The sequence below is a fragment of the Myotis myotis genome, unplaced genomic scaffold (genome assembly GCF_014108235.1).
Source record: "Myotis myotis isolate mMyoMyo1 unplaced genomic scaffold, mMyoMyo1.p scaffold_m19_p_4, whole genome shotgun sequence".
Taxonomy (NCBI): Eukaryota; Metazoa; Chordata; class Mammalia; order Chiroptera; family Vespertilionidae; genus Myotis; species Myotis myotis.
Genome location: NW_023416346.1, coordinates 58,669,616 through 58,693,877, shown reverse-complemented (window position 1 = coordinate 58,693,877; position 24,262 = coordinate 58,669,616). Strand labels below are relative to the sequence as shown.

At 43.8% G+C, this 24,262-nt stretch overlaps 3 protein-coding genes across 5 annotated transcripts in view; all 3 read left to right on the top strand.

Moving 5' to 3' along the window:
- The first annotated feature begins 51 nt into the window (after positions 1-51).
- LOC118653416 (nuclear RNA export factor 2-like) lies at positions 52-14,460 on the top strand. The gene is made up of 20 exons (XM_036304138.1): positions 52-111; positions 1,179-1,262; positions 1,870-1,953; positions 2,064-2,168; positions 2,260-2,340; positions 2,461-2,530; positions 2,671-2,759; positions 2,872-2,979; positions 3,155-3,264; positions 5,701-5,737; positions 6,208-6,276; positions 6,360-6,415; positions 6,564-6,671; positions 6,793-6,851; positions 6,953-7,068; positions 7,170-7,212; positions 7,841-7,913; positions 8,440-8,622; positions 14,221-14,281; positions 14,416-14,460. The coding sequence occupies exons 1-20, from the start codon at positions 52-54 to the stop codon at positions 14,458-14,460; spliced, it is 1,641 nt and encodes a 546-aa protein (XP_036160031.1).
- Positions 14,461-17,140: 2,680 nt separating this feature from the next.
- Positions 17,141-24,262, top strand: part of LOC118653718 (G-protein coupled receptor-associated sorting protein 2-like) — a 32,684-nt gene continuing 25,562 nt past the window's right edge. Inside the window, exons 1-4 of one of the 3 annotated variants that reach the window (XM_036304423.1) lie at positions 17,150-17,215; positions 17,430-17,488; positions 21,493-21,549; positions 23,469-23,635. The gene's annotated coding sequence lies outside the window, so the exon portion shown is untranslated. Of the gene's footprint in view, positions 17,216-17,429; positions 17,489-19,622; positions 19,718-21,492; positions 21,550-23,468; positions 23,636-24,262 lie in introns of those variants that run through there. The other 2 variants (XM_036304424.1, XM_036304422.1) reach the window with 2 other exon arrangements.
- On the top strand, positions 19,714-21,904 carry ARMCX5 (armadillo repeat containing X-linked 5). Its single transcript, XM_036304428.1, is given in 2 exon segments — positions 19,714-20,083; positions 20,085-21,904. Coding segments are annotated over 2 exon segments (1,644 nt in total). The 5' UTR covers positions 19,714-19,943; the 3' UTR covers positions 21,589-21,904.

Below are 24,262 nucleotides of genomic sequence, written 5' to 3'. Positions count from 1 at the left end.
CCCATGTATGTTCATACTTTTGTTCTTTATAAATCCTGTCTCGTTTTCTAAATGGTTCCATACAGTTACTCCCTACTTCAAGATTTCTTTCCTGATTATGCCATCTTTCGAGTAAGACTCTCAAATCTAGAGAGATAGAGGAGTTTTCTTTCTGGGGTTTGTGTGATTATTCCACTCAGGCAGGTTGACATGTGGCTTCCCTACAATAATGTTAGGCCAAGATGTGGTACATAGTACGTGACCACTGATGTGTCTTCAAATTTATTTTTGTTCTCAATTTCAAATTACAATAATAGCAGTAGTTCTCTTCAAGGGAAAATAAAGGTTGGGATTTTTCCATCATTTTGGGGAAACTTCATTATGAATATGGTAGTTATGAGCATCAACCTTTCACCTTCAGGAGGATGATGGAAACAAGGCAATGAGGGGTTCCCAGAAGGACCCTCAAATATGACGACAGTAACTATTCAGATAGCCTAGTTTGCATGTAGCAGCACCTAGGACTATGCAACTCTTTCACTCTCCGTGGTCTTTTTCTTTTCTTGCTGTAAATGTGAAGAGTGATAGAACCGGAATAATGGTTGAACAATCCCATTTGTAGACCTGTTATAATTGAGGTGAGCATATATAGGTGCCAGGGGTCTTTCCCTGCATATAGAAGGGTTCAGGAATCTGGAGAAGGGGCTGCAGTAAATTAATAGAGACTAGACATGAAATATACATTTGGAAGGCATTCTTGGGGGGATCCAGAGAAGACTTAGCTATAGTAACCAAGTTCTCCAAATCTCTGGACCCCTTGCTTTTTATTAACACAAATTTCCCTAAAGCAAAGCAGATATACATATCAAAGGTAAAGTTTGGTAAGCAGTAAAGTATTGTCAGGTTGGGGGAACTGCCCTCAGCTGTTTGGCAGCAGCAGGCAATAATATATGCAGATTTTCAGGTTTGGGGAAATGCTTTCAGCTATTTCAGCAGCAGATAATATGATTCAGCCCTGCTGAATATAGAAGCCCATCAACCTTTTGAGGACTTCCTGCCTTTATTAGGACCTGCTGGAATTAGCCCCCAGCATATAGGAAACTTTTTAGCATTTCTATAGATTTCTAAACACTCACTTCTATACACTTCTCTACAGGACCCTCTCTAACTTCCACACTAACAATATTGGTGTGAAGTAGATTAAAGCATACCAAAATAGAACTCCAGAAAGACAAATGGAAAACAGACAAGATGGAAACCTGGGGGACTGGTTCAAGATCACAGTGAGTATCCTGAAAAAATGTAGGAAATGTGTAAGAGAGGCAGATCAAGGGGAGTTGTGTTGATCTCATATAGAGATGCTAGGAACGTTTTTAAGGTCAGGAGGAATTAACATCTTTGATTATCCAAAGGTCAGGTTCAGATTAGCAATAAAAAGGGAACAGAGTGACTGAAGGAAGGTCGACTACAGGCAAAGGTAGAAACTACTGCCAAGGAGATGGAGCAACTCCTCACTAGATATCTCCATTTGATTCTCTAAAGTTGTTTTTCTTGTTGTTGTTTTTTGTTTGTTTGTTTTTTATCAGAGGGACAGGTAAGGTCTTTAATAGGAAGGATCTTCCCTGGGACCTTATTAAAGGAAGCTCGTTTTAAACATCTAAATTTGATTATTTGGGAGGTAAATATTGGAATAGAGAAAAAGGATAATTAGAAAATACATATCTGGTGAGCAACAACAAAACACGTTGAAATCATGTTTATGGTCCCTACTTTAAAGTCTTTTAAAGTTTGGTAGGAGGTCAGAATAAAACACTGTGTTGGGCTATTCTCTAGCCTTATTTCCATGTTGTCTCTCCTCTCTCCCACCCCTCCCCTTTGTCTCATCCTTAGGTCCCTTATGGGATAAAATATGACAAGACATGGCTAATGAATTCAATCCAAAGCCGTTGCAGTGTCCCCTTCACTCCAGTGGATGTAAGAGGGATGGCGAAGCCAGATGAGGAGGCTCAGGGAAGGGGGAGAGGCATGGCTCAGCTAGGGCCAGAGGCCACTGACATTATTGCTGTTGCTTTTAATCCCTGTAGTTCCACTATGTTAAACACCTGGCCCAGTTCTTTGTCCAGGATGCTAGTGCTGCCTCTGCATTGAAGGACATAAACTACAAGATTTTTGATGAGGATAACCAAAAGGTATGTGTTGAAGCTATTTTTGTACCTAGTCCCAAAGCAGGAACACAGGCATTAGAGTTCTGGGTGCTTATCCCACCTCTTCTTCCTGCAGATACCTATCTTTGTTAATACTTCTGCTGTACCCTACTCTATGAGCAATAAGTTGGAGCCAGAAAAAATGGAACAGCTAAAGGTAATGTAGACATAAGGCATGTTGTGTGCCCACACTCAGACCCACATCTTCCTCCTTCGGTCCCCAATTTCCCTATCACCACAATAACCTCAGAGCAGCTCTCTTCATCTCTCTCTACAGCTGACCATAAGCAAACGATATGATGTTTCCCAGAAAGCTCTTGACCTTTATAAGCTCCGCTTTGACCCAGGTACAGCTAATAGTAGTAATTCTAGGGAAGGTGAGGACAGAGGAGTCTGCCTGAGAGGGAGACCTAGAAATGGTAATGAGGGAGGTGCTGGTCATGGAACCTTCGCAACCTTCTGATTCCCTACTCTTGGTTCCCTGAAGACTTACTGGGCCATGATATTATTATCATCCTGAATCGAAGAAACTGCATGACTGCCATCCTGCAGACCATCAAAAAGAATATCCCTGAGGTGAGGCCTTAGACCCAGTGCTGGTGTTATGGTAGGGGGTGGAAAAGATGCAATAGAGGGCAGATTTGTCTCTCAGGTCCTAGATAATAACTCTAACTCTTATTCCCCAAAGCTGTTGTCCTTGAACTTGTGTAAGAACAAACTGTGCCAGCTGGATGGCCTGTCCGATATTATACAGATTGCCCCCACAATCAAGACTCTGAACCTTTCAAAAAATGAGGTGAGAAGAGGGAGCCAGGTCAAAGTTGGGTTGAGAATGGGTGGTAGTGGTCATCAGAGTGATGACAGGAGGGATGCAAAAGTACCTGTGGGGGAGAGAGGGGGTTGTGGGTGCAGGAGCCCAGATGTTCCTCTTTTTCTGATATTTCTTTTCCAATTTCCCCCATGTTTCTCAGCTGAAGTCAGCCAAGGAGTTGGACAAGATAAAAGGGCTGAAGCTTGAAGAGCTGTGGCTGCAAGGGAACCCCTTGTGCAATACCTTCCCAAACCAGCCCACTTACATAAGGTTGGTGAAAACACTGTCACCCTTTCTGGGAGGGATCTTTCCTTCACCCCCTAAGAACCAAATGATTCCTGACTCTGTCCCTCTGCAGGATATAGAACAGCCGTGGGCAAACTACGGCCCGTGGGCCGGATCCGGCCCGTTTGAAATGAATAAAACTAAAAAAAAAAAAAAGACCGTACCCTTTTATGTAATGATGTTTACTTTGAATTTATATTAGTTCACACAAACACTCCATCCATGCTTTTGTTCCGGCCCTCCGGTCCAGTTTAAGAACCCATTGTGGCCCTCGAGTCAAAAAGTTTGCCCACCCCTGATATAGAACCTCTAGTCCTCTGGGAGGACCACATGCCCTGCCCTCTTATTTCTCACTAGAGGCCCAATGCATGAAAATTCGTGCACTCAGGGGGAGAGAGTCCCTCAGCCCAGCCTGCACCTTCTCGCAGTCTGGGTGCCCTCAGGGGATGTCCCTGCAGGGAGTGGGCATAAGCCGCAGTCTGGCCTCCCTCTGCGGGAGGTGACCGGGCAGGCTGATCAGGGGAGTGTGCTGCCAGCAAGCGGCCAACCCCACCTCCCGATTGCCCTTCTGCTGCCACTGCTCCCCGATCGCCATCCCCTCCCTCTGTCCGCTGGCATGCACCTTGGCTGGCCTGGCACCACTTGCTTGCCAGCCCCACCCCTCCACTGGTTGTTCTGCCATTCGGTCTATTTGCATATTACCCTTTTATTATATATGATTGTGTGTGTGTCTCTCACCTGAGCTTAAAGTCTCCTTTCCTTCCTCTGACCTGATCACCTCATGTGGAGTTGGTTTCCACTTCTCTGCACCCACCATTCTCTAGCATGCCCTCCCAAGAATGTGCTCCACGAAACAGGACTCTCCCTCATCACAAAAATCAGGGGTGTCCAGCCTAGAGACAGATGCTGGTCTCCTGCATTAAGAAGGATCTTCTAGCCCAGGGCCTCATGCACAGACAGGGCTTCTTGCTTCTTAGATGATATAGAGTGTCCCTATCCTATTCTAGGAAGAACCTTATTTCCTCTTCTTCAAAAGGGTCTTCTCTGCAATCCCACACTAACATGAGGACTTTCCCACCCCATGCTGTTGTCAATGCTCTCAGAGAGCTGCCATCATTGCATCCATTCCTCTGGCCCAATGCCAGGAGCTGGGCTCTCCTTGGGAGAATCCAGAGTTCCCTAGTTAAAGGGCCAGAAATTAGCGGAGGGCCTCTTGAGGCAGCAGTGGAAAGCTGACAGCAGAGAGGGTTGAGAAGACAGAAAGAAAGTCCTCTCAGGGACACAAACCCTTCCTCTACACTTCCTGCCTGATCCTTCAGAGGAGCTCTGGGTAGCCTGACATGGGTAGGATTCCTCAGAAAAGAAACCAACTAAGACAGACAAAGATGCACAGGGGCCATGAGGAGAGAAGGTGGTTTTTATATGAGTGGGCCACGGATCCCCAAGGTTAAGCTGAGCTGGGGCCTGGCCCTTTACTCCTTCTGAGAAGGTGTCCTGATGCCGTGGGTGGTATGTTTCCCATGCCCAGTTCGCATTGAGCTCCCACAGCTGACAAAGGCTCAACCAACATTCTAACAGGCCAACAGAGTCATGCTTTCCATTCCTGCTTGGAGACCCAGGGCCAGCCAGGGGCAGATGAAGGAAAGAGCTGCTGCAGGGGAGCCATATCCCTTTCCTCTTTTCTTCTTCTCTGACCCAACCCCCACTGCCAGGGCAGAACTTTTTCCCCTTCCCTTTAAGTTTCTTTCTGTTTTTCCTTTGTCTCTACACTTCGATGTCTTCCAATCTCTGCTCCTATCTTTACTCTCTTTCTGTCTTCATCCCTCTCCCTTCCACTCCCTGTCTCCTAATCCCTCCCTCCATCACCCCCTTGCCCCAGAGTACTGAGCCATCCTTGGGGCATGTGCTGTTCATGGCAGGATGCTGGACCCCCAGTGAAGTAGCAGAGCCCTGGGCCCCCACCCCATTCCCTCTTCTCTCTGCAGCCATCAGTGGTGGCCTGGAAGGAGGAAAGGGAGGCAGGGAGGGAGAAGAAGCTCCGGAGTCTGGGATCCAAATGCTGTGGTTTGTGGCACTGGGGAAGGAGTCAGGGCCCTCTAGGCAGGAGTTAACCAGGAGGATGGAGAGGGAGAGAGAGGGAAGGAGGGAAAAGGTGAGGGACGCAGGAAGGAAAGGAAGTAATATGAATGTGAAGGTGTGAAGAGAGGTGAGGAGACTGTGTTTCAGGGATTCCATATGGCAGATGGTCAGTGCTCAGCAGAGAAATGGACCCAGAAGCCTTGAAATCTGAGGCTGAGGAGGGCAAAGGGGATTCTGCGTGGGCAGAACACCTGTTTCTGTTCATTCCATCAATGTTTTAAGTAACTTACAGCATTGCAATCTAAACTGTCAACCACTTTTTCTATTTTTGCATTTGGACAGCGCCATCAGGAAATATTTCCCCAACTTGTTACGCTTGGTAAGTGCCTACAGTCATCATCTCTTACTTACATTGACAACCTCCACACCTGCCCTCAAGCCCTTTATGTCTTGCCTGGATTACATGTTTGCATCAAACTCTTAACCATTTGGGGGAATATGGACTTCTGAAAAAATACATGAATATCTCTGCAAAAGTGTATACACATACAGAAAGAAAGAGAGCCAAGGAGAGAGGGAACAAGGACAGGAGGGAGGAAAAGAGAAAGAGGGAGAAGTACATACACACACACACACACACACACACACACACACACACACACACGTTGCATAAAACAGTAGAGACTTCCAGAACCTCATGATGCAGACGCCCACTGGAATCTTGCCCATGGAATTTCCAGGTCCTTTTCACCCTTGACCTCTGACCTTCACCATTTCCTGGGTCCATCCTTTCCCTTAATCACCCAGGACCACCTCCTTATACTGCTAACTTACTCCTCCCTTCTTCAGGATGGCCAGGATTTACCTCCACCAACTGTAACTGGCATTGTAAACATGGACATAATAAAACCCTGTAAGGTGAGAATAGATCAAGCACGATTGGGGTTTTACAAGGGATGCTTTGTCTACCTACATAGTTTGAAGTTGTCTTTTGATTCCAGGAAAGCTTTAAAGGACCTGAGACCCTGAAGAATGTAGTCTTTCAATTCCTGCTTCAGTAAGTACCCCTTGGATCATGAAGCAAAGGAGGACAGGGACAGGAAAGGCTACACAGCACAGGTCTGCCCATGAGTTAAGAGAAGCTTTCAAGGCCCTTTGGTGGGCCCAAATCAGAGATATAGCTTGTTCCCATCTTTCCCCCACAGCTATTACTTGATTTATGATTCTGAAGACCGAGAGAGTCTCCTCAGTGCTTACCACGAGGAGGCCTGCTTCTCCCTGACTGTTCCCTTCAACTCCGAAGACCCAGCCCTGTGAGTATCACAGCTCAGACTCTGATCCTGGGCCGTTTTGCTCTCCAGCAGACATAGACCATCTCTTGGAAACACCTACCCTGTCTAGGCCACCACTTCCTGTTTCTCTTTTTTCCCCTAGAAGCAACTTGTGCGAGTACTTAAAGGATAACAGAAATATGAAGAACGTCAAGGATTCTGGTAATTGCATGATAGGAAATCGCCATGGGAAAGGAGTGTAAAGGAGTCGATCATAGTAGCCAAGGGCCCAACCTTCCCTTCTCCTCCCCCCCTCCACACAGACCTGCGGTTTCAGCTGCTGAAGCATACAAAGTGTGAGATTGTGAACTCCCTCTGTGTGTTCCCCAAAACTCAGCATGACCTTAACTCCTATGTGGTAGACCTGTGGGCCCACACGGTGAGCACCTGTTTTCTCTCTCCTGCAGACCAAGAAAGTCAGAGGTGGGTAGGAGGTTTAGAAGGATACTGAGAGCCCTAATAACTGTTCTCTCCTTTCAGGAAATTATGCTCTGTTTTTCTGTCAGTGGGGTTTTCAAGGAAGGTGAGTTCCCTCCCCAGATCCCCCACTGCTCCCTTTCCCTAACTGGACTTACGCCCAAACTTTCCCCCGCTTCCCAGGTTGCTCCCTTCCTTTCCCTCCCCTCTCCTCCCCTTTCTTTTCTTTTCCTTTCCTTTCCTTCCCCCTCCCCTTCCCTTTCCTTTCTCCAACACCTACCTTGCCCCAAACCTATTGTGTTCTGACATGCATCCATGCCTTTTTATCTCAACACAGCTCAGATATTAGAGACTCGACCTGTAGAGTTATAGCTTTCATCTCAGTTCTTTACTCTGTGACATAGGACCCAATATCAAACCATTCAGTTTTCTCATTTGCAAAATGGGCTGGTAATACCCTTTTCTAGGAATGCTTTAAAAAGTGAATCAAGTGAACATGTGTTTGTCAGAGAATGTGACACATGTTAGGGGTCCTATTACTGGGAGTTGATTATCTCTATTGTTGTCTTCTCGGTCCTTGAAACTCCCTCCTGAGTCACAGTGAAACACTGTCCTGGTCTGGTTCCCATCAGGGTGCTGCACGAGTATCAGGTTAAGACCCTGATGGGGGAATGCTGCTTATGTGAAAAGTATGTACAGCTCTAAGAGGAGTTACTTTTTTGTTGTTATTGAAGTGGAAGGAAAGTCTCAAGGTTCTGTCCATGCCTTCACCCGGACCTTCATCTTGTCTTCTGGCAGCAATTCCAGGTAAGTGCTGTGTTGTGGGTACAACATGGGAATGAACACCCATCCCAGCCTAATTCCAGTGGTGTAGGAATGTGGTGGTGCAGCTTGGAGCTTTTCTCAGTATTGTGGAAAGCCAACAGGTAGACCCAAAGAGAGGTATAGGTTAGTGGTTAAGACTATGGGCTTTGGAATCAGAATACTATATTCTTTTCCTGACCTCAGTACTCGCTAGCTAGCTAAAGTGACTTTGGTGAAGATATAAGACCTTAGTGACTCATTATCCCCTTCTGAAAATGGGAATTAGAGGATCCATTCCTTGGGCTGCTGTAAGGGGTAAATGCATTAGTACTAAATCTAAAAATTGAGTGAAACTGGTCCTCAGAATCATAAATCAGTCTCTTCAAAGGTGAGCTCAGTGGGAGAGGCAGAGGTGCCAGGCAAGGAATCTGGGGGGCAGGCATGCTTGGGGTATGGAAGGAAACTTGTTTCTGAGTGGCAGTGGGGGCAGGATCATTTTTGAGAGTCTAAGGGCTGATCTTTCTTCCAGTATGTGCATCGTGAATGATATATTGACTGTGGGGAATGCCAGGACAGAAGAAACCCAGAGTGCATTCTCCATTCCAGTACCTACACCCACCTTCAGCTCCCTATCTACCCTCTCCCAGGAGCAGCAAGAAATGGTGCAGATTTTCTCCATCCAGTCTGGGATAAGCCTCCAGTGGTCTCAGAAGTGAGTGCTGGGAATCTATGGTAATAAGAGAGACCTGGGAGGACAAAGGAATGGATAATGCTAACTTGTAGTTAATTTGTAAAAATAATTATTTGGATGTTGTGCTTCCAAAAAGTGAGTTCATAAAATATGTATATTAATTTTATTCTAATATCCTATATAATAAAAGCCTAATATGCTAAGTGTCTGGTTAACCAGGCGGCCATTCAACCAATCAAAGTGTAATATGCTAATGATACGCTAAGACCGCTCAACCACTTGCTATGATGTGCACTGACCACTAAGAGCAGACGCTCTGACCAGTAGGTTAGCTTGCTGCTGGGGTCCAGCCAGATGAGCTAGATGGGCCAGATGACCCAGACAGGCTGGCTGAGTGAGACGGGCCAGATACGTCCTGGAGCACTCCTGAAGTCCCTCCCTGGCTGGTCAACCTCCCACGTCTCTCCCTGGCCCTGATCGTGCACTGGTGGGATCCCCTGGCCTGCACCCTCTTGCAATCTGGGACCCCTCGGGGGATGTCGGAGAGCCAGTTTCAGCCTGATCCCACAGGAGGAGCTCTGCTCAGCCAGAAACTGGGCTCATGGCTGGTGAGTGCAACAGCGGTGGCAAGGGCTTCTCCCTCCTCCGTGGCAGTGCTAAGGATGTTGGACATCCCCTGAGGGCTCCCGGACTGCAAGAGGGTGCAGGCTGAGCTAAGGGACTACCTCCCCCCCGCGCCCCAGTGCACGAATTTTGTGCACTGGGCCTCTAGTATGTAAATAATTTTTAAAAATACATTGTTCAGGTGACATGAACTTGTATATATACAATCTTAAGGAAACCATTAAAATTTTATAATTAATAAACAATTTCAGCATGATTTCAGAATAGAAGATCAATACATAAAAATCAATTATATTTCTATACACTAGTAATAAACAATCTGATAAGGGGTTAATCTCCAAAATATATAGGGTATTCATATAACTTAATAAAAGAAAAACAATCCAATTAAAAAATGGGCAAAGGACCTATATATATACTTCTCTAAAGTGGACAGACAGAAGGCAAAGAGACATATGAAAAAACACTCAAAGTTACTAATCACAGATGCAAATTAAAATGATAATGTGCTATCACCTCACACCTGTCAAAATGGTTATCATCAACAAATCAACAAACAACAAATGTTGGCAAGATGTGGAGAAAAGGTGGGAATGCAGACTGATGCAGCCACTGTGGATAACAGTATGGAGTTTCCGCAAATAATTTAAAATGGAACTCCCATTTGACCCAGTGACCCACTTCTAGGACTATATCCTAAAAAATCAGAAACACCAATCCTATCTAATAAAAGAATAATACGCAAATTGCCATCACTCCAACACACAAGATGGCCACCCCCATGTGGACACAAGATGGCCAACACAAGATGGCTAGCAGGGGAGGGCAGTTGTGGGCAATCAGGCCTGCAGGGGAGGGCAGTTGGGAGGGACCAGGCCAGCAGGGGAGGGCAGTTGGGGGCGATCAGGCCTGCAGGGGAGGGCAGTTGGGAGGGACCAGGCCAGCAGGGGAGGGCAGTTGGGGGTGACCAGACCTACAGGGGAGGGCAGTTAGGGGGGGACCCAGGCTAGCAGGGGAGGGCAGTTAGGGGCAACCAGGCCAGCAGGGGAGGGCAGTTAGGGGCAATTGGGCCGGCAAGGGAGCAGTTAGGCGTCAATCAGGCTGGCAGGGGAGTGTTTAGGGGGTGATCAGGCTGGCAAGCAGAAGCTGTTAGGGGCAATCAGGCAGGCAAGCGGTTAGGAGCCAGCAGTCCTAGATTGTGAAAGGGATGTCTGACTGCCTGTTTAATGGGCAATGTGGGATTGGGCCTAAACAGGCAGTCGGACATCCCTTGAGGGGTCCCAGATTGGAGAGGGTGCAGGCTGGGCTGAGGGACACACACACACTCCTCCCCCCCTCCGTGTACAAATTTCGTGCACCGGGCCTCTAGTCAGAATATATGCACGCTATGTTCATACCAGCACAATTTACAATCCTATATAATAAAAGGCTAATATGCAAATTGACCAAACTACGGAACGACCAGTTGCTGTGATGCACACTGACCACAAGAAGGCAGATGCTCAATGCAGGACCTGCCCCCTGGTGGTCAGTGCGCTCCCATAGGGGAGCGCTGCTCAGCCAGGCTCATGGCTGACAAGCACAGTGGCAGTGGCGGGAGCCTCTCCTGCCTCCATAGCAGTGCTAAGGTTGTCCAACTGACGGCCCAGGGGGAGTGGGCCTAAGCCATCAGTCAAACATCCCCCAAGGGCTCCTGGACTGTGAGAGGGTGCAGGCCAGGCTGAGGGACCCACCCCTCCTCCGTGCATGAATTTTGTGCACCAGGCCTCTAGTAGGTAAGATTTGAAAACAGCCCAGGTGCCCATCAACAAATGAGTGGATAAAAAAATTGTGGTACATTTACACAATAGAATACTACAGGGCTGTAAAAAAGAAAGAACTTTTACCATTTGCAACAGTATGGATGGACCGGGAATATTATGCTAAGCAAAATAAGCCAGTCAGAGAAAGATAAGTATCATATTATCTCACTCATACTAGTATGTGGAATCTAGTGAACAAAATAAACTGAAGAACAAAATAGATCCAGAGACTTAGAAGCATGAAACAGACTGTCAAACCTCAGAGGGAAAGCGGGGAAGGGTGAGTAGGTAGGAAGAGATCAACCAAAGAACTTTTATGCATATATGCATTATCCATGGACACAGTCAATAGGGTGGTGAAGACGTGGGGCGGGCTAGAGGTGGTCAATGGGAGGAAAAAGACATATGTAATATTTTCAATAACAAAGAGTAAAAAAAAGGAAAACGTTTTCATTTACAATAACATCAAAAATAACATACTGGGGCCCTAACTGGTTTGGCTCGGTGGATATAGCATTGGCCTGCAGACTGAAAGGTCCCGGGTTCAATTCTGGTCAAGAGCATGTACCTTGGTTGTGGGCACATCCACAGTAGGAGGTGTGCAGGAGGTGGTTGATCGATGTTTCTCTCTCATCGATGTTTCTAGCTCTCTATCCCTCTCCCTTCCTCTCTGTAAAAAATCAATAAAGTATATATTTTTTAAAATAACATACTGAGGAACAAATTTAACAAAAAATGCAAAATGTATACTACAAAATTTGCAAAACATTGTTGAAATAATTTTTAAAAGACCTAAATTAGAAAGATATCCCATGTTTCTGGATCAGAAGAATTAATATTAAATGGCAATACTCCCCAAATTTATATACACATTCAATGCAATTATATCAAAATCCTAGCTGGTTTCTTTGTACAACTGATAAGTTAATCCTAAAATTCATAGGAAAATGCAGTAGACCCAGAATAGACACAATAATCTTCAAAAAGAATAAAGATGACTCATACTTCCCTATTTCAAAACAGTACAAAGCTACACTAATCAATACCATGTGCTACTGGCTAAGGATAGACACACTAGTATAGATCAATGGAATAGAATTAGAATTTACACACACACACACACACACACACACAAACACCTCACTTTTATGGATAATTGATTTTCAACCAGGGTGGCAAATATATTCAGTGAATAATGAGTAGTTTTTTTAGCAACTGATTCAGGGACAACTGGATACACACTCACAAAAGAATTTGTACCTTTATCTCACACCATAGACAAATATAAATAAAAAGTTATAGCTAACACTATAAAAATCTTAGAAGAAAATATTGGGATAAGTTCTTTATGATTTTGAATTAAGCAACAGATTCTGACATATTATGCTAAAAGCACAACAAAAAATAAAATTTAAATCAACTGTACTTCATCAAAACTTAAAACTTTTGCATCAAAGGACACTAACAATAAAATGAAAAGACAATACACAGAATCAAAGATAATATTTTCAAATTATATACCTGATAAGGGATGTGTATCCAGAATATATATAAAAAAACCTCTTCGAATTCAAAAATTAAAAGGCAAGTAACTCAATTAAAATGAACAAAGATCGCAATAGACATTTATCCAAAGCAATGACCAAAAGGCAAATGAAAAGATACTTAACATCATTAGTCATTTGCAAAATGCAAAACAAAAATATAATGAGATACTAATTAACACATACTAGGATGGCTATAAATGTTGGCAAAATGTGGAAAAATTGGAACCCTCATACTTTGTTGGTGGGAATGGAAAATGTTGTAGCCACTAAGGAAAACAGTTTGGCAGTTCCTCAAAATGTTAAACATACATTTACCCTATGACTCAGCTATTCCATATATATATATATATATATATATATATATATATATATATATATGTGCCTAATATGCAAATTGTTCCTGTGGGAGTTCAACTGGGAGACCTATTGCTCTCTATAACGTGCGCTGACCATCGGGGTGGTGTGGAACGAAGGGAGGCCCTGGCTGTCAACTGGAAGGCCCCCATCAGCCCTGATCACGGGCCAGGCCTAGGGACACTACCCATGCATGAATTTCATGCAATGGGCCTCTAGTGAATATATATCAAGATAATTGAAAACATGTTCACACAAATTGTATGCAAATATTCACAGGAGCATTCTTTTTTTTAAATATATTTTTATTGATGTCAGAGAGGATGGGAGAGGGAGAGAGAGACAGAAACATCAATGATGAGAGAGAATCTTGGATTGGCTGCCTCCTGCATGCCCCACACCAGGGATGGAGCCCGCAAACCCAGGCATGTGCCCTGATCGGGAAAAGAACTGTGACCTGGTTCAGAGATCAATGCTCAACCACTGAACCATGCTGGCCAGGCTCACAGCAGCATTATTCTTAACAGTCAAAATGTGGAAACAACCTAAATGTCCATCAATTTAGTAAAGGATAAACAAAATGTGGTATATCTATACAATGGAATATTATTCAATAATAAAATAGAGTGAAGTTCTGATACTTGTCATAACTTGGATGAACCTTGATACTATTATGTTAAGTGAAAGAGGCAGACATAAAAGACCATGTATTATATAAGTCCATTTACATGCAATGCCCAAATAGGAAAATTCATATAGTCAGGTAGCATATTAATGTTTACTAGGGTTTGGAGAAATGGGGGACTAGGGAATGACTGCTAATGGGTAAGGAGTTTTATTTATGGCGATAAAAATGCCTTGGTGTTAGATTTCAGAATTCTGATGATTGCAATATCTTGTGAATATACTAGAAAATTACTGAATTGTGGATGTTTCACCTTAAAATGATGAACACTAAAGTATATACATTATAAACCAATTTAAAAATGATTGGAAAATTGTATTTTAAAATTTACATTTGTTATTTTCTTGAACATCTTTATCAATATATATTAAGCTCCCTTGTTCTTTTGAAGATCTCTGTTTTTCTGTTTTGGATTCTAGTGGGAATGAATGCTAGTGACAGACGTTTTGGTTTTCACTGGGTCTTTCTTCCTCCTTGCACATAGTGCTCGTTCTGGTACATGTGTCCCAGCATAGATTTAGTGGCATAGGTTTAGTGGTGGCATTGCATGGTCAGCGTGTCTGTACTGTGGTACTAATGGAGATCACCTGATCTTCTCCCACTCCAGGTGCCTTGAGGACAATGAGTGGAACTACATCAAAGCTGCTCAGGTCTTCGCTACATTCAAGGTGAGGTCTGGGCATCAAGTGGGTTAAAGATAGATGTTTCTGGGCCTTTGGGGAGGCCAAGAACATGAAGGCTGGTGCCCTGGAATAAAACTCAGGGAGCTGGCTCTTCTGACACCTTGACTCCTCCTCTCCAGGCCCAGGGCAAGATCCCAGAAGAGGCCTTCAAACAAACCTCTTAAAAAGAGCTCTTTCTTGGATGTCATCTTTGTCTTCATCCACATCATTTATCTTTTCTCCTGCCTAAGGCCATACATACCCTTGACTGGGCCTGGAGGCCTGGCTGACCAAGAAGCCAAAGTTACCTAACCACCTGAAGTGTCATTTGTTCTGTTTATTCTTCATATTCATGATCACTGTGGTTGTGCTGTTGTTTTATTCTTTTTCATAATAAAGAGTGATGTTACACATTCTATGTTATGTGTCTTGGATCTCTCTTCCTGTGCCCAACCATGAGCAATGGGTCCAGGACTGAAAGGCCCTTCGCTCTCCATCCCCAGCTCCCCCATTCACTCCGGCAATCTCTAGCAGATGCATCAATCTTGACTACATGGGCAGTTTGTCAATAGATTCTAATAAGAATGGACACACAGTGCTTCCAGAAATTGGCCTTTGGAGACAGTGTGACTCAGTCATGTGCTTTACCTAGTGGCCCACAGAAGCAGGCATGGGACCTGGCACAAAGGCATTTTGCAAGGAATGCCTACTGCAACATGTATGAACCATTACGCTAAATGAAGGAAATAAGTTACAAAGGACCATATAATGTATGACTCCACTTATATGAAACATTCAAAGTATGAAAATCCATAGATATAAAGTAAATTAGTGTGTGCCAGGGTCAGGAGCAAAATGCAAATGGAACATGACATCTTAATGGATATAGGATCTTTTAGGGTGATGAAAATGTTCTGGAACTATATCGTGATGATGGTTGTACAAAATTTGATTGTACTAAATACCACTGAATTGTTCACTTTAAAATGGTTAAAAATGTAAGTTTATGTTATGTGATTTTTTCCCCACAATTAAAAACACACACACTAAAATATGGATGAACCCTGGAAGTACTTTGCTAAGTGAAAAAAGCCATTTATATGAAATATCTAGAATAGGTAAACCACAGTGACAGAAAGCAGGTATGTGGTTGCCAGGGCCTGGGTGGAAGGAGAATGAGCACAAGTGCTTAATAATATGGGGTTTGTAAATAATTTGTGAAACTAGATAATAATGATGGTTATACAACATTGCGAGCATACATAATGCTACTGCATTGTACAATTTAAAATTATTCAAGTGGTAAATTTTATGCTGTCTATATTTTGTCATAATCTTTAAAAATCTACAGTGGAGTTCTTTTAAAAATGGCATTGAATTTTTCATGAATATAATATACTTACTATAGAAATGTTGAAAATACTGAAGACTATAAAAACCAAAGGGGGAAAACCCTCACAATCCAAATCATGAGCACAATCTTCACTGCTGATTTTTGCTTTTCTTTATACATACTCTATACCCATATAACATCATCTGGATAACATTGTTTTACGGAATATTTTTTCACTTGGCATCATTTCTTTGGAATTTTCCCTATATCACTAAAGTCTTCTAAAACATTTTTAAAGCAATTTGCAAAATACTACAGATAAACGAACAGAAAAATAGTTGACCTCCATGGCAGCTCCCTCCCACTTTCCTCCCCTCTGTGGCCCCCTGAACAGTGAAAGAACTTGGGAAGGCCACCCAGAACCTCCAGAGTCTGGCCTTAAATTGCCTTTCCTCTCTCAGCCTGCTTTCCTGACACGTCCTCTACCCACCTGACTTTAGGTGCAGAACCTGTGGTGGGTCAGGCCTAGAAGGGGCTCACAGTGGGATAATGGGATACTTTAGCATTTAATCTGTTCTCATTTTAGTAGTTGCTTACCTCTGTTCTACTTCATCCTCCATTGTAGGTGATAAGCAAACTATGAGATTGGGGGGGGGGCGGTATGAGCACAAAGATATTTGAGTATTAAGACTCTTCCATGAGTACAGAATTGTTTTTCCTCATGCCCACGCTCGAGTTCCCACATACTTAAGTGTGAAAAATATCGTGGGCATCAGGAGAGGAGACAGAACATAAGAATGGGACATGTACACACAAGGGTCGTTTGGTATTCATATGCTTCTCTCTTCCATTTTGTTCCATTATATCCTTATCCCACCTTTACCTTGACTCTTTCCCTGTAGGAAATTTGGTAAGCAACAAGGGCGAGAGACTTTAGAGAGAAACAAGACTACGATGTTTGATATTGATCAACAATCAGACCAGAGCAGCTTTCCAGACGCCCCGCCCCATTTCCTGTAGAAAATTGAGTGCCTGGGAGGGCTTCTCTCAAAGAGGGGACGTACAGTTTTGAAATAGGTTAGAATTTATCCTCCTCTCAGTCTGGAGCCTCTCTCCAACCTTACCTCCTCAACCTGCCCTTTTCCGTGGGCCGGGGGACCTGGTGATGTGAGCCTGTAAATACGGCGCTTTGGTGACATGAATGTGTAAATACGACACTTCGGTATCCATCCGCCTAGTCAGGCGGAGCTGGTTCACTGACGTCATCGCCTGAAACCCGCGAACACTACAGGGCGGGGGAATGTAGGCTTGCTGGAGGGAGTTCCTAAAAGAGGGGAACTAATACCTAGAGACCCTTTGACATAAGCCTGCTTCTTTCCATCCAGCGCTGCTTTCTCTATATCCAGATTCCCGCCTCTGCACATTCCAATGCCGGAAACAGCCGTGGTAGGCGGGATGGAAGTCAGTGACAGAGAGAGAAGTGGCGTTCTGCACAGCTTGGTATCAATCCGCTTTCATTTGGCCGGATCACCTTAAACTACACTAGCTCCTCCCGCAGTCGATTTGGGTATTGGAGACGAGACAAGGCAGAGCCTGTGGAGGGAAAGGTAGTTAATTTAGTCACTAGGAGCGGGTCTCTGAGGAGCCCTGGGGACGAGAAGGAAAGGGAAATGCCCAAAAGTGACTATTGCTTGGCAATTACGGCCCTTAATCTGATAAAGCAGGCATCTCGTCCCAGGCGCGGGACCAATCCCCAAACACAGTCGCCGCCATTGTCTCGTGTCCTTGTGTCCATCTGACTGTCCTTCCCTCTTTCTGTAGGGCACGGCACCCCTTGAGGCAAGGAAATGAGAAAACTGCCCCTGATCCAAGCAGAGCAGGTCAGTGAGAAGGCGGGTATGGTTTGGGAATGTGGATATGAGTATCAGATGAATGTGGAATACGTGACCTGGTCATGAGGCATGGGCGGTGAGAGTGATAGAGGGACGGAGGTAGTTTGAGCGCCACACGACGATAAAGTTAAAATGATATGTCTCTTGTTAGTGTGATTTTTCAGACCCCCACCCCACCTCCGACCGTGTTTGGGAAGGGAAAGGAATATAATAGCAGTTTCTAGTGGAGAAGTGGCGGATTATATAATAGAAGGAAGGGCTGCAGCTATTGGTAAGAAGACTTGCCTGGAGAGCCCAGGAAGGAAGAGAGGGTAAATGCAGGTTGAAGTGCTTGATAATCAAGGTCCTGAATTAGAAAAGGGTCTCATGTCCTGGTTACTAGTCTGACCAAGTCTCTCTCACCGTCGTTTCATGTGGTCTCTGGATGCATATCAATGCATTTTATATGTGTACGTCTGTTTCTAAGTGTGTGGTACTCCATGCTTCTGTAATCTGTAGGGGGCAGAGGACCTCGAAGGGACGGGATAAGAAAAAGAAAATTAACCTAATTTTTGTTGAGTGGGCAGTGCTTTGAAGGTGGTAGATAGCTAAGACTAGAGCAGGTAGGGGTCTAGGGGAAACTCCAGATCTCCTATTTGCCAGCTTTCCGAATAGTCCTTTATATTCTCATTGTGTTGAAGCAATTGATAGGTTTTAGGGAGAGTATGAAAACATAAGAACTTAGATGAAATTTGAAAATAATACTTTTCATTGATTTCCCAGCGAACTTCCAAGGCTGAGCATTCCATCCCTATTGACACCACCGCTATCATGCAGGGATGTTTGGGTTGTCAGATTTGGGGAATGAAGCAGAGAAGATTGGAGATTTGGGAGAAGGGGAGGTGGAAAATTTTGGTGAAAAAGTATCTGTATCAAGAAGGCATTGGTGTCCTAGATGCTGCTCTCTACCAAGGATTCAGTCTCCATTGTGTCCTGTGTCTCCATTTGTTTATCTCTGCATTTGTAAATCTCTGTGTGTTCTCTAAATCTGTAGAACTCTCAGTTGTGAAGGTTTATAAATGGTAACCCAACTTGAAGCTAGGAAATGATGAAGAGAAAAGTGCCCTGTCTGTTAAGATTGGTGTGATGGTAGAGGGACTAGAGAATTATATCCCTTCTGTTTTACCAGTTTACTAACCCCTGTTGGATCTACTGCTGATTTAGTTGGGAATCTTCATAAGCATTGGGGTTACAGAAGGGTAACATCTGCTTTTCTAACTCCCATCTGATTTTTCTATCTGTATGTTTCACCCTAGCCCAGTGGTCAGCAAACTGCGGCTGGGCAAACTACGGCTCGCGAGCCACATGCGGCTCTTTGGCCCCTTAAGTGTGGCTCTTCCACAAAATACCGACTTCTGTGCATGGGCCACGGAATTTCAATCACACTGTACGTGCACACCCGCACTTGGTATTCTGTGGAAGAGCCACACTCAAGGGGCCAAAGAGCCCCATCTGGCTCGCGAGCCGCAGTTTGCCAACCATGGCCCTAGCCCAATTCTAAACAAGGAAAATGGTAGGGTAGTCACTGAAGAGGAAAATGATAGGTAGCAGGAAGGAGAGGAGTAGTCCTAAAGCAAGACAATGGGGGAAGGGACCAGAAGGAGGGAAACACTTGAAAAAGTACAAATATAGGGAAAGTACAAGGTCTGGCTACCAAGAGATCAGTTTCCATAACCTGCTATTTGATTATCTGTCCATAGATCTTTTGTAGGGCTTATCATCATTGGAATCAAGGACAGGAGGAGAAATTACTCCAGATCAGTGCAGATTGGTATGGATGTGGATGGAGACATCCTCAGTAGTCATGTAGGATGAGGTAGTGGAGATCTGCTTGGGTCCATCAGGGGTAAAGAGCCAATCTAGGGATTTCTCTGTCTCATTCCCATCCAGCTTTCCCACTCTCCATACTCCTGTTTTGTGTCTGGAAAGAAGATTAGTAGCACCTGCAGTTGAAGAGTGTGAATTTAAGGGGAAGATTGCTAATTATCTATCTCTCCCTTTAACACTGAGTTTCCATACTCTCCTGTCAAAATGAGAAAAACATTGGAAAATACTCAAAGCCCCATTTCCTTCCTCCACTCCTAGGTCCAACTTCAGTGGCAGATCTGGTGGCCTTGGAGGGGCTGAAGACCACCACCCTCCACAGGGTTGCGCTCAGGCACACAGCCATTCTTCTGAGTGAGCTTTCTCTGCACATTGTTTATATCACTGGCAGAGCCTGTAGTTGAAAAGGGGGCTGAGTGACTACTGGACGTTTTATGAAAACACCAACCTGGGATGGACCTTTGGTTAAGGCTGTGACAGGGGTGGGGGTATATAAATTGGCCTTGACTTTAGTTTGGATCATGACTGGCTCTGAGGCCAAGGCAAGGACAGAGGAGAGGCCTGGGCTGGCCGGAAAACTATGATCAGTGGTCCTGCCGACACTATAGCCAAGGCTAAAATCCAGGCCAAGGCAGTGGCTGAGGCAAAACGGAAAAGAGGACCAGTATCCCAGGCCAAGGCTGGGGATGGAGCAGTGGCCAGGACAGAGAAAGTGACCTATGGCCATGGCTATGGCAAAGGAAGTGAGCAAGATGGAAGCAAAGATTCAGACTAGAGTCATGGCTGAAACTAAGGCAAAATCCCTGGCAGAACCTGGTATAGTGCCCCAAAACAATTCAAAAGCCATGCCTACATCCAGGTTCAGTGCTGTGCACAAGTATGAAGTCAAGGCTGATGCTGGAAGTGAAGCCAATATCAGGTCCTTTTCCAAGGTGGATAATAAGGCCAATATTGGATCCAGGCCCCTGAGAAGGAAAGAGGCCAGCACCAAGTTCAGGGCTGGGGACAGAGCTGGTATAATCGAGTCCAATGATGAGGATGAAGAAAATGTCTGCTCCTGGTTCTGGACTGGAGAAGAACCTAGTTTAGGATCCTGGTTCTGGCCTGAAGAAGAGAACCCTTATCAAGTTTATAAACCTCCACCACCTAAGATCGAGGAAAAGCCCAAGTCCACACCCAAACCTGAACTTACTATAAAGCAAAAAGCAGCAGCATGGTCAAGGGCCAGGTATAGTGTCCTAGTCCCAATAGATGGAGGGGAACCATCCTTGCCTCCAGAAGGGAATTGGACTCTGGTTGCGACCTTGATTGAAACTCCTCTGGGTATTCGGCCTCTGACCAAGATCCCACTCTTTGATGATGGGCCTTACTTCCAGACCTTAGCTGAGATCAAAGAACAGATTAGGTATAGGGAAAAGTATGGGCCTCATCCAAAAAACTGCCGCTGCAAATCACGTGTCTTCAGTTTAGAGCCTAAAGAGTTTGATAAACTTGTTGCCCTACTTAAGTTAACTAGGGATCCTTTCATTCATGGAATAGCAAGGATGATAATGGGCATCAGTCCTGCTTATCCATTTACCCAAGATATAGTTCATGATGTAGGAATTACTGTTATGATTGAAAACCTGGTCAATAATCCCAATGTTAAAGAACACCGTAGAGCTTTAAATAAAGTGGATGACAACTCTGAATCTTCTGAAGAAGCAAAAACAGGAGAGTCATATGTAAATGAAGTTTGTAAGGACATAATCTCTTATCCTTTGAACTCCCCTGTGCAACTTGCTGAACTAAAATTATTGGAGCACTTGAGTGTGAAATTTGAGAATCACCATATGATTGCAAATTATATTCCAGATCTCCTCACCTTGTTAAACAATGGAAATGTCAAAACCAAATTTTATGTTTTAAAAGTGTTTTCGCGCTTGTCTAAAAATCAAGCCAATACAAGAGAACTGATCAGTGCCAAAGTACTGTCATCATTGGTTGCACCCTTTAACAAGAATGAGTCAAAGGCCAATATTCTTAATATTATTGAAATTTTTGAGAATATAAATTTCCAATTCAAAAAGAAGGTGAAATTATTTACCAAGGAAGAGTTCACTAAATCTGAACTTATTTCCATATTCCAGGAAGCAAAACAGTTTGGTCAGAAACTCCAAGACTTAGCAGAGCACAGTGATCCTGAGGTGAGAGATAAAGTTATACGATTAATACTCAAACTCTGAATAGCTAAATGTTCTCACAAAGCCTTGAATAGTTTTTGGTGTAATATGAAACCAATGCATATTATAAGTTCAGTATTTATGTTATCTGTGTTGTCTGAAGGAGGCAATTTTATGGATACCAAATGATGTTGAGAACTTAAATATTTGTTAATTTTTATTGTGCTATATAAATTGAGATATTTTCATTATTTGTATAACGTGACCTGATAATGAAACTGTTCATCCCAAGTAAGTTATACTTCTGTGCTTTATATTGACATAAGTGTATTCATTTGAGACTTCATTTACATAATAAAGTTGCATGCTGAAACTGGTGAAAAAATTGTCCTAGTTCTTAAGTTGAAGTATAGTCAGGGATAAAGCACAACCAGTACACTGTTTGTGTCTGTAGAGGGATACCAACAAAACAAGTTCACATTGACAGACTTTAGTTCCTTGTTCAAAGAGTAGAATCACTCTGTACACAAGAAGACATGACTGTGCTACTGGCTGGCATCTGGCCTAATCTGGGGAAAGGGGTGAAGACACAGACATAGGAGAAAGGGAACACAGATGGTTTCATCCCAGTCTGAGTCCCAGAACTTGTGTTCAGCCTTTCACATAGGATATCTCATCAGGATACCTTTAACTTTTTAACCTCCAAAATGATTCCCAGTTCTCACACTCATTCAGCAAAGCCATGGAAGTGTGGTTGTGATACGACAACTCCACCCTCAACATCCAGGTAGCCCATCTAGAGGTACCAGATTTACGGCTTCATCTGAGATCTCTCCCCCTGTAGTCCTGAGCCTCAGAGGAGGATCTTTCTGGGCACCAACTACAGAAACAGCTTCATGGATAGTTTCATTGTCCTGCCTTGGTGACTAGTCTCATCCTTGCTTTTTTTTTTTTTTTTTTTTCTGGCCAATCCTCTGGACTTATTTGTGCCTATCCTTGGTGGCAACCCTGTTTTTTTGTTTTGTTTTTTGGTTAATCCTCACCCCAGGATATTTTGCTCATTGATTTTTAGAGAGAGTGGAAGAGATGGGGAGAGACAGAGAGAGAAACATCTATGTGAGAGAGACACATCTATTGGTTGCCTCCCACACACACCTGGACCGAGGCCGGGGATCAAACCTGCAACCAAGGTATATGCCCTTGACTGGAATCTAACCTGAGACCCTTCAGTCTACAGGCTGATGCTCTAACCACTGAGCAACCAGCCAGGGCACAGCCCCTGTTTTCACTGATCCCTTTTGGTCAGAGCTCAGTTCTAAGAGACAGTCATAGGATACCAAAGTCTTTTAGGAGTATGTTGCCAGAAAGAAATTAATTCCCCTATCTCACTATCCTATTTGTTCAGGTGTCCAATTTACAGAATTCACAATTTAGTACAGCCACGTTGTCTATACTATCTCAGCTCCTCCTGTTTAAACTTAACTAAAGTTAGATTCTGGCTTGGGGATTGTGGCATAGAATGCCAAAGCATAGATTGGGTTGTGGGGTCACCTGTGTCTCTTCTAACCTCTGCTTCCTTTGCTGTTATTACCCACTTTACTGCCCAGAATTGAGAGATAGATATATTAGGATCAGTGTACAAATATTGGTCTTTCTATTGAACTTCTCTCTCTCTTAACATTTTATGTATTGGGCAGAAGGCCTAAACTGAAAAATCTTAACAAGGTGTTATGTACCCCTAGTTTTAGCAGCTATCCCTGGTTTAAGTTCTATTAAGGTAAAATCTGAACTACTACATACATCCAGGAGTTAAAATGAAAGACAACTGGTCATACTTGGGCATTAAGCTTACCTGAAAAAAAAAGCAGGTAAGCTTTTTGGAATGTGCAATTGCAACTTATATGATTTTTAAAGTTATTTATAACTTGCTTTTTAATCCACAGAACTCCCATAGCCTGGAATTCCAGCTCTGGGTACTGCTTTCAGAGTTGGGAACCTGCACTATACAATTGGACCAGACCCTTTGGAATACTCTGTGTCTCAAACACCCTATGGAGCACACACTTAATCAGTTGATGACTATAGATTTTTCCATCAGCTAAAGAGAAGGGTGAGTGTGGGTTATGTCAGTATTTGTATCAAAGCAAGTAACTGGTGGTCTCTTTTTGGGTGGGAATCAGGGGAGACAGAATCATTTGCCAAATTGTTCTTAGGGTGTCCTTGAGATCCAAACTTAATCTCTGTTTCATCTTTCCTGGTAAAATAATTCAGGCAAGCCCATGTAGTATCAGGGCTAATCAAGATGTTAATTATATTAAAGTGTTGCAACCAGGAGTAAAAATTAGTGTGGATTTCTCATCTTGCAAAAGGAACAAAATAGAGGAACAACAACAACAAAAACACACCTCTGGAAATGCAGAAGGAGCTATTAATTACAACATGGGGGAAGGGAAGATAAGGGTGTCCGAGAAGACTTCAAAAAGGACCTGGACTCTGCAAGGAATCTTCCTCCAGCACAGCTGGGCTATTAGCACCACTGGCCCTCTACTATGCCCTCAATTTTAAAAGAGGAACTTTCAGTGGACATTTATCTATAAAATATCACCAAGTTCCCTAGTAAGGCTTTCAAAACTCTGTATTCTTCAGTACTTTTCCACTTTCCCCATTATATCCCACTAAGTGATCTACTAGTATATTCAAGTCACACTGGACTATTTGTTGACTATTTCATGTACTT

What these genes read in the sequence shown, in the direction of transcription:
- LOC118653416 (XM_036304138.1), top strand. Translation starts at nt 52, where the DNA reads ATGGTTCCATACAGTTACTCCCTACTTCAAGATTTCTTTCCTGATTAT. An exon ending in TCCCCAACTTGTTACGCTTG is followed by an intron (nt 5,738 to 6,207) that starts GTAAGTGCCTAC and finishes TCCCTTCTTCAG; the next exon opens with GATGGCCAGGATTTACCTCC. An exon ending in CAGTGGGGTTTTCAAGGAAG is followed by an intron (nt 7,213 to 7,840) that starts GTGAGTTCCCTC and finishes TTGTTATTGAAG; the next exon opens with TGGAAGGAAAGTCTCAAGGT.